Raw genomic sequence first — 10,865 nt, forward strand, 5'->3', positions numbered from 1 at the left:
GTGCTCATGAAGCAGATGTTTGACGTGAATAATGCGTCAATGCTCTTCTATTAATTCATCTCTGGCTTATAAAGATCATGCAATGGAATTTTTTGGGAGTCATAAGCATTTGTAAGCACGATTAATCAAATTTCATAGAAATTTCCAACTAAATTGGTGGGGTCTATATATTTTAGTGCACTGAAAATTATTTTAATGTGTCTCTTCCTAGCAAGCATTTTTTTTTTTTTTGTATGTTTAAAAGATGTCAAATAGATGTCTAATAGACATCTAAACATAGTCATCTTGGCTAAAACGAGGCTAAATTTGCGCTGTCAGTGAAAATAGAATAGAAGTTAAAGAATGCAAAAACTCTAAAGACAAAAACTCTAAGTAAGAAAGACAAAAACTCTAAGTAAGAAAGTTGTTTTGGCATAAATTGTATATATTCTATATAAATACAGTATGTTCATACAATTCTATAGCTCCTGGTCTGCCATAATTCAGACTTTGCATATCGGTGACTATTGCGAATGTGTACATTGCAAAATCAATGCTGAAACTATATATTGCACAGCCCTAATTCACACAGTAAAAATGCTGGGTTCTGCACAACTGATTTGTCCTAAGCAGATGTTTGACGTGAATAATGCGTCAATGCTCTTCTATTAATTCATCTCTGGCTTAGAAAGATCATGCAATGGAATTTTTTGGGAGTCATAAGCATTTGTAAGCACGATTAATCAAATTTCATAGAAATTTCCAACTAAATTGGTGGGGTCTATATATTTTAGTGCACTGAAAATTATTTTAATGTGTTTCTTCCTAGCAAGCATTTTTTTTTTGTATGTTTAAAAGATGTCAAATAGATGTCTAATAGACATCTAAACATAGTCATCTTGGCTAAAACGAGGCTAAATTTGCGCTGTCAGTGAAAATAGAATAGAAGTTAAAGAATACAAAAACTCTAAAGACAAAAACTCTAAGTAAGAAAGTTGTTTTGGCATAAATTGTATATATTCTATATAAATACAGTATGTTCATACAATTCTATAGCTCCTGGTCTGCCATAATTCAGACTTTGCATATCGGTGACTATTGCGAATGTGTACATTGCAAAATCAATGCTGAAACTATATATTGCACAGCCCTAATTCACACAGTAAAAATGCTGGGTTCTGCACAACTGATTTGTCCTAAGCAGATGTTTGACGTGAATAATGCGTCAATGCTCTTCTATTAATTCATCTCTGGCTTAGAAAGATCATGCAATGAAATTTTTTTGGGAGTCATAAGCATTTGTAAGCACGATTAATCAAATTTCATAGAAATTTCCAACTAAATTGGTGGGGTCTATATATTTTAGTGCACTGAAAATTATTTTAATGTGTCTCTTCCTAGCAAGCATTTTTTTTTTGTATGTTTAAAAGATGTCAAATAAATGTCTAATAGACATCTAAACATAGTCATCTTGGCTAAAACAAGGCTAAATTTGGGCTGTCAGTGAAAATAGAATAGAAGTAAAAAATAGGCCAAAACTAGACTAGTAATCAAATAAACAGAAATGAATGACCACACATATAAAGTCTGTTTAATCTGTCTATTTGACGACTAGTCTAGTTTTGGGCTATTCTTAGATGTCTATCAGATTTTCACTGACAGCCTAAGTTTAGCTTTGTTTTAGTCAATCTGTCTACGTTTAGATGTCTATTAAACAAAATTGTTTGCTGGGTTGTTAAAATATTACTAAACAATTGTAGTAGTAACATATTTGATGTTATAGTATGATAATAAAATATTTTAACATTGGTCACCACAGTGTAAAAACTGTTTGTTTTAACTACTTATTAAAAATTAATTTAAACAGCAACTTCATTGTTTTATGCACAATGCATACTCATGAAGCAGATGTTTGACGTGAATAATGCGTCAGTGCTCTTTTTATAAATTCATCTCAGGCCTATAAACATCACGCAATGGAATCTGTTGGTGGTCATGAGAATTTGAAAGCATAATTAGCAGGAAAAGGTCATGGAAATTTCCAACTAAATCGGTGGCGTACAGTATATATATTTTAGTGCACTGAAAAATATTTTAATTATTTAAACGGGTCTCAAATAATAATTAAAGCAGTAACATATTTGGTGCTTTTTTATGTTAATAAAATCTTTTAACAGGGGTAAACATAGTTGAACACACCAAAAAAAAGACATTTGCTGCTTGTTTAATCTATTTATTTAAAATGAGATGAAACAACACGATTCTTAAGGTTTTTTAGGGGAAAATTTAATTGTTTTATGTTCACAACACGATTCTTAAGGTTTTTTAGGGGAAAATTTAATTGTTTTATGTTCAATCCATTTAAATTTGTAAAAATAATTAATCTAACAGCCTGATCTCACAAGAAAACATAAGTATTTTACATTTTGTCAGTTTAGTAGCTAATTCGTGGAGTTCAGTTGTACGAAAATTTACAAATTTTAAAAGGAGGTGTGGCACTCCACCCTGCACCTAAACCCAACCGTCACTGGGGGATGAGCAAACCTTCCTAAATTGTACAAATAAGATTGTAGAGATTCAAACTAATTAGCCACTAACGAATTGCCGTGAGATTGTTTTGGTTAACTTAATCGATTTGTGTTGGGACATCATGAAGGTATTGTGTTGAGTTCATTTTTGAGTTATGTTCACTTATTGTAATAATATTCAGTCATCATTCAGTGTAAAACACATTTACGTAAAAATGAAACAACATATTTAATTATGGGGAAAATATATAATAATACTTTTCTAAATATATCTGACACAACTTTTTTTGATACGTAAAATATTGTCACATTACATTAAATTGTAGTGTTTTTGTGTGTGTGTGTGTGTGTGTGTGTGTGTGTGTGTGTGTGTGTGTGTGTGTGTGTGTGTGTGTGTGTGTGTGCTAATTATCAGTTATAGCCACAATTTTTTTCTCAAATTATATTAAACTGGACTAAATGTGAATTGTGAATGATATAAAAAAATTACAGGGTTTGCGTTACATGACCAGAACACATTGTAATAAACCAATCGTTTCAAATGAAGGCAAAATTTTGTAGCTATACTTTTTAAATCAAATAATGTGTTGTTCCATATGCTAATATCATCAGTATCTTGCACTTTTTTTGCAAATATTCACACTTTGCCTCCGCGATATTTGAAAAAACGTACAGGGTTTGCATTACATTACCAGAACACAATGTAATAAACTAATCGTTTCAAATGAAGGCAAAATTTTGAAGCTATACTATTTAAATAAAATAATGTGTTGTTCCATATGCAAATATCATCAGTATCTTGCAATTTTTGTTTTTTGCAAATATTCACACTTGGCCTCCATGATATTTGAAAAAAACTAATATTTAGATATTTTATATTTCTGCAATTAAATATTGCAATATTTATACAATTTCCCAAGATAGTTTGAATAGCACTACATGATGGTTTTCTGGGAGCTTAACAGTATTCAGGTACAAAAATTGAATGGTTTGAATGAAAATTGATGTTTCTTGTACAAATATCTCAAAATTCTTAGAACAAGTAATAATATTGATGTGTTTTCAACTTCAGAAGAAATAAGTCAAAATTTAAGAGTTTTTCCTTAAAACAAGTGAAACTGTCTGCCAGTGGGGTAAGTAAATAATCATGTTTTCTCTTTGAAATGTAGATATTTGGACTAGAAACAAAAACAAAAAGAAGACAAAAACTCAGAAAAGAAAGTTGTTTTGGCATAAATCGTATAAATTCTATATAAATACAGTATGTTCATACAATTCTATAGCTCCTGGTCTGCCATAATTCAGACTTTGCATATTGGTGACTATTGCAAATGTGTACATTGCAAAATCAATGCTGAAACTATATATTGCACAGCCCTAATTCACACAGTAAAAATGCTGGGTTCTGCACGACTGATTTGTCCTAGGACAACATCAAGGAATTAAGTTAACTTATTAGTTTTTACAAATTTAAGTGGATTTAACATTAAACAATTAGGTTATGCCAAAAAAAAAAGAATTGTGTTGTTTCAGCTAAAATTAAATAAGTAGTTTGAACAAAAAAGCTAATTGTTTGAGTTTATGTCAACATACCACAAATAGTTTACAAACACCATTTCATTTTTTTTATTTTCACCTTACAGATTATTTGAGGTTTCTTAAAAAAATTCCTAAACTGTCTGTTGTGCGTAAGATGAAAAGACTACCTTGGTCAAATGAAAAAAAAAAGGTGGAGAAGAATGAGATTGCATTATCCTAGAGGAGCAGTGGGATGTCATTAGCGGTGTTTATCTCTGATGCAGAACACAGATAAGGCTGAATAATCCGCTCACATCATTACGGGCAACTGTATAGACTGATACTATTTTTTTAATTGCTGTATCACTAATCACACACTTCAGAACCGAGGGGCGGGACACAATTATCACTTCATATGCCGTATTTGGATGCATTTATGTTTTGATTATGGCAACTAGTTAATTTACGCTCCTACAAGGATTGATCTTTGATTAAGTATACTGGGATTTGCACATTCCAAATAATTTGTTTGACGATCTTACGTGTGCAGATCTGCCAAAATACAAGCTTGAAGATAATCCATCTGACTGTTATTTCTCAATGCTGTGGAAAAATAGAGCACGGAATAGAGAATGGGATGAGTTAGCTGGGTAACAACATCACCATACAGTAGTAGATTGTATTATGACTGGGCGATGTGGCAAAAATGCAACCTCGATAATTATTTTCCATATTGAACGATAACGATATACATTTCAATATAAGTTGTTAATACATCCAGATTTAAAGGAGTACCCCTAACAATGACTAAAGCCACAAAAATTAGATTGCAAAACATTTTCGGTTGATAAATTTTCAGTGGCCGAAAAGTGGGTACATCTCAGTTTTAGATTCCCATTGTTGCGCATTTCTGCTGAGTGATTGGCTCTTAGATCAACATATGGTCCCACTTTGTTTTGATGGTCCGTTTGCTGAGTTAAGATACATTGCATCATGCCAACTATTCTCATTAGATTATAAGTACTGTAGACTGTTAGGGTTAGTGTAAGTTAAAATACTTGCAAAGTCAATTAAATGTCTGTTGAAGGAGCAGTACCTGCAGATATTAAAAGACAGACTACTAATACTCTAATTGACCAGCAAAATAAAATGTTACCCAACATAGAGTAAAAAAAAAAAAGTCCAGAGCTTATCAATGCTATTGACATAAATGTTATCGCAATTCAATATAATATCATTTATCGGCCCAGCCCTAGCTTGTACAGTATGAAATGTAAGGGCTGTACTGCCTCTAGTACGCTAACTGTAAATTAGCAGTCCATTTCAAAAGGTGAATCCCTCTAAGGAATAGTTCGATAAAAATGAAAAATGTCCTCATTTACTCATTCTTTTATGGTTTTAAACCTTTCTGTTTTCTGTTCCTTCTGTTAAACACACACACACAAAAACAATGTATTTTAAAAAATGTTGGAAACCTGTAACCATTGCCTTCCATGGTATTTGCTTTTTACTAAAGTCAATGGTTACAGGTTTTAAGCTTATTCAAAGTATCTCTTTAAGTGCTCAACAAAGAAACTTGAAGATTTTAAACCTCTTGAGGGTCAGTATAATATCATTTTTGTGTAAACTATCCCTTTACTATCAAATCTGGAGATGAGACATTAATTTAGTTTGATATATTAAGATTATACATCAATAATATGATACAATAATATGATTAATATGCGTTGCATTGTATCATATTAAACAGAGAGCAACAGGAACATAAATAGTATTACTACAAAGCCACTATTTAATAATACTAAATGACACTATAATAGCTTCATGCATTGGTATTATTGATTGCATCCGACATTCATCATGTCAATGAATTACTTTCAGTTTTTTTTTTTTTTTTCAATTCAAAGAGATGGAGAGATCGAGAGAGGGAGAGACAAAGAAAGGAACCCTGTTGAAAAGCCACTCTGCAGATGTGAAGAGTCGATTCCTGATCGATTCATTGATTATGACTAACAACCTGCTGGGCTTACACAACTGATTACCAAAACATAGCATGCTTTCAGGCATAAACAACAGCCATTATGTTGTGCAATGTGTTTGTCCTTATTTATTTTTTTTTTTTTTCTTTCAAGCATCAATCATCTGTCATGTAATCATACGAGGTGAAATGACATGAAGTCATGACGCAGGGACTCATTCCAGCACATGTGGCAGGCTACAATTTGGGCACTCTGGACTCACCTGGAACAGTCGCAGAATATTTGCGACCATGATGGACACCGAGCTCGCCGAAGCCCCAATGACTCCGACCACCTTTTCGGGTTTGACAAACACCGGGGGCTCTCCGTTCGTACACCTCACATCCGACGTGTCTTTCTGTATGAGAGCCTGCACAAAAGTAAGCGACTGCTCCAGCGCGTACGTGTCTCGCGAACATGTGTCTAAAACCCGAGCCCCTAAAGTGATGTTGGGCAAAAGCTCGTCGTCGCTGTTGATTTGGTCCAACGCATAAAGCATCGCCTCCAACCTGTGTATCCCGTTCTCCTTCTTTATATCTCCACACGGTTCCCCGGAGACCCCACGGGCATGGACCGGGAAAAGGCCACCCAGGGTCAGATCCCCCTCAATTCGGATGGAATGAGGAGCGTAGATTTCCTGCGAAAGTGTCACATCCACGAGCGCTTGAATTATCCAAAATACCCGCCATGGAAAGCAAGCCATGGTCTCCTTGTTGTTAGGAAACACACGCAAAAAGGCACTTTTCCACAGTATTTATAGGCAAACAAAAGCAGATATGATCTCAATAACGGCCATAGACCTCGCCAAAGTAAGGTTGGCGTGGAAAAACGTTGAGGTTTTCTCCAAAAACACCGCGCAAGAAGGATGCGTTATTCCTGTGGAAAGTGCGCATCGTATGGCGACGCTTGTTGCTTAGATATTCTGCATTATTTGTTTAAGTAAATAAAGAAAAACTGGAAAAGCAAGCCAAATACACACAGTAGCTTTTCCTATAATTATCGGTCCTTAAAGCAGAAGGAAATCCGGATTAAAATGCAGCGATATTCGACTAAAAAGCGTCTGGTCCACGCTGGTGTCATAACGCCGCCGCGAAAACATCGCGACTGAGTTTAACGAATTTTGTTTTTTTTTAAACAATTAAGGCGGCAAAAAAGTTTCCGTTTAGAATGACGCGTCGCGTGTAACCGTCAGTGAAAAATGTTGCAGAGAATCGATGTCAGGTGAGATATCCGTAACATCCTCCCATCGCGGACTTCAGCTGAGGCTCTTCTTGCTCGAAGCAGGTGCTTCTTTTTATAATTGCGGGGAAAGAAGCAAAGCTTAGCCGACTATTCGTCTTTTGGTCTTGCTGAAATCCTCACAAGAGACAAGAAGATAGCTCGCGTGTCTCCTCCTCTCTCTTTCTCTCTTCTCTCTCCCTCTCTCTCTCTCTCTTTCTCTCCACCCAGAATCAAATATGGATTTGTCAAATGACTCAACGCACGATCGATGTCGTGTTACTCATCCTGGTCAGCCCTCAAAGAAAATACTCTCCGGCGTGTGAGGCGAATTATAAAGCGATACAGTCATTAAAGTCGACGATTAATTATCAGGAGGGATGTTGCAGTGAAGTTTCCAGCCAGGTTTGAATATACTCTGTATAATATCTTTGTCATAGAGAAAGGCTTCTGAAGCGCTTAAGCAAACCGAATGAGGAGTTCACCTAAATGTGGTTGTGTTCGGGCAAAAATTGATGTGGGTTAATATTGAAAATACTCCAGTTCTGGAGACTCGCATTGTTTTTCCTGTTGAATGCAGCTACTGTGGCTGACAGAGGAAATGAATTCTGTCAACATCAATTCATGATTTTACCGCCTCTCTCTCTCTCTCTCTCTCTCTCTCTCTCTCTCTCTTACTCTCTCTCACACACACACACTCTCTTTTTGCTATTCTATTAAAGGGATATTTCACACACACATTTTAATTAATCATTTACTCACGCTTCACTTGTTTCAAACATTTTCGGCTTTTTCTTCTGTTCAACAATACAAGAGATGTTATGAAGAAAGCTGGAAAACTGCATTGCCATCCATAATATTTATATATATATTTTTTTTTTTTCATGGATGTTTATGGTTACAGGTTTTCAGCTTATTTCAAAATATATATTTTGTCTCAAAGGTTTCTAACAACTGTATTAATTCATTAATTTTCCTTCGGTTTAGTCCCTTCATTTATCAGGGGTCGCCATGGCGGAATAAACCGCCAACTTATTCAGCATACACTTAATTTATTATTATTTTTTGCTATTATTTTTTAAACTACTTATTTAAAATAAAGCAACACAATTCTTGAGATTGGGACAACTTAATTGTTTATGTTTGATCCACAAATTTGTTAAAAATGTTAAGTTAACTTAATCGATTTGTGTTGGGACACCATGAATGAATTTTGTGGAAGCCTGCATTTTTTACAGTGTATGATTTTACACAGCGGATGCCCTTCCAGCTGCAACCCAATCCTGGGAAACATCCATACACATTCATTCACACACAAAGTTTCTAACAACTTGAGGCTGAGTTAATACATTTTTGGATGAACCATGCCTTTAATGCTGCAAAGTTCCACTAACTTACAGTATATTGCTTTTATTTTGATCTAATGGTGCTTCACAAACAAACTTCAATTGCCTAAACTATACAAATAAAGCATTTTCCAATTTTCAATAAGACATTACTTAGTATGTTTATTAGTGTTTTCTTTTGGGGGTCGTTGGCTGGTATTCAAAACGTAGGTGTAAGTGTTTTTACAATGCGTATATAAGAGAACTTTGGTTCAGACATTCATTCATTCATTTTTGTTTAGGTTTAGTTCCTTTATTAATCAAGGGTCACCACAGTGGAATGAACCACCAACTGAACACAGCAGATGCCCTTCCTGCTGCAACCCAATTTTGGAAAACATCCATTCACCCATTCACACACATTTGGTTTCTTGAGGCTGAGTAAACACATTTTTGAATAAACTATCCCTTTAAGGCTGGGAAGTTCCACTGGCTTACTGTATATTGGTTTTAATTTGAGCTAATGATGCGAACACAAACAATGTTCAATTCCCTAACCTACACAAATAAAGCGTTTTCAAATTTTCAATAAGACATTACTTAGTATGTTTATTATACCATTTTCTCATGGGGGTCGTTGACTAGTCTTCAAAACGTAGGTGTAAGTGTTTTTACGATGCGTTGGGGAACTTTGGTTCAAACATATCATACATTATTTAAATTTGTTGCATTTAGGCTCACACATTCTGACTGTCATGAATGCACTCACTATAGTTTACAATGTAATAATGTTGTTCAGTTTCTTTAAGTGTACTGCTTTTATTTCTATCTATCTTTCTTAGTTTTAATTCTCAAAGTGCAGCTAGCCATTGACTCCGTTTTATGAATAAGGACTTCAGCTTTTCAAGTGTATATGTTTGTGAATTGCAAGAAGAGGGCGTAAGATGAAAGGGTGTAACTTGTAGTAAGTTAGAGGAGTAACGAAGTTATCGACATCCCATTGAACCGAGATGTTGTTGGCAACATGGCGGAAATATTTACCAAAGAACATTTTCATCAAATGTTTTTATTAGTTTTGTCTAAATTTATCCACAATCAAGTCATTTGACATATTATTATATTCATCCATATTCATCCTCATTTAACTACACTCGCTGACTTCTTCATCTGTTTTGTCATGATAGTTAGTCTACTCTGCGTCGCCCCCTGTGGTTGCAAATAACAGTACAATGGCGAGCGTGTCAAGTGTGAAAGTCACAACTCGTGGCTGTACATTAATAACTATAATGGTTGGGTTTAGGTTAAGGGAAGGTGTAGATGTTAGTAACTGTAATGGTATGGTTTAAGTTTAGGGAAGGCGTTGACGTTAATAAAGTAGATGTTTGGGTTTAGGTTTAGGAAAGGTGTCGAAATTAATAACTCTGATGGTTGGATTTAGGTTTAGGGAAGGCGTAGACATTAATAACTGTGATGGTTGAGTTTGTGGTTGGGGTAGGTTTAGACCAGGGGTGTCCAAACTTGGTCCTGGAGGGGCGGGGTCTGATTGAGGTTGAAACTAAACTCCTGGTGTTGTCATTAATAACTGATGTACAGCGCCATCTAGCTGACAACATAGTTTTAATATGCCTCCATAAATTTAAGTTACGCCTCTAACGTACTTCAAGTTACACCCCTAAGGCACCTTCATATTATGCCCGTCTTGCAGTCCAGAGACAGGCCCTACTCCAGTTTCTGCAAAAAATAAAAATAAAAAAATAAAATAAATGTTTGTGGACTGCAGCATTGAAGAGAAAACTTACATCAGGGCTGCTCGATTTTGGGAAAAATCATAATCATGATTATTTTGGTCATAATTGTTATCACGATTAATCAAAACGATTATTTTTGAAGTCAAAATTATTAGCGCTATTTTTTTTTTTGAAATAAATATTTCCCAAATTATGTTTAACAGAGCAAGGAATTTTAACAGTATTTCCTATAATATTTTTTCTTCTGGAGAAAGTCTTATTTGTTTTATTTTGGCTAGAATAAAAGCAGTTTTAAATATTTTGAAAACGATTTTAAGGTCAATATTATTGGCCCCTTTAGGCAATATATATATATATATATATATATATATATATATATATACAATGACTTGCCTAATTACTATAACTAAGCCTTTGAATCACACTTTGAATTTGAATGCTATTTTGAAAAATATCTAGTCAAATATTATGTGCTGTCATCATAGCAAAGATAAAAGAAATTAGTTATTAGAAATGAGTTATTAAAACTAT

At 34.5% G+C, this 10,865-nt stretch overlaps 1 protein-coding gene across 4 annotated transcripts in view; it reads right to left on the reverse strand.

The window, feature by feature from the left end:
- The window catches only part of grm7 (glutamate metabotropic receptor 7), a 376,391-nt gene extending 368,979 nt beyond the window's left edge, over positions 1-7,412 (reverse strand). For 3 of the 4 annotated variants that reach the window (XM_073936208.1, XM_073936209.1, XM_073936207.1), the window contains exon 1: positions 6,267-7,412. In XM_073936208.1, coding sequence (XP_073792309.1) covers positions 6,267-6,746 — 480 coding nt within the window. In that variant the 5' untranslated portion in view covers positions 6,747-7,412. 4 annotated transcript variants of the gene reach the window in all.
- Positions 7,413-10,865: the final 3,453 nt, after the last annotated feature.

The sequence above is a fragment of the Danio rerio genome, chromosome 22, assembly GCF_049306965.1.
Source record: "Danio rerio strain Tuebingen ecotype United States chromosome 22, GRCz12tu, whole genome shotgun sequence".
NCBI lineage: Eukaryota > Metazoa > Chordata > Actinopteri > Cypriniformes > Danionidae > Danio > Danio rerio.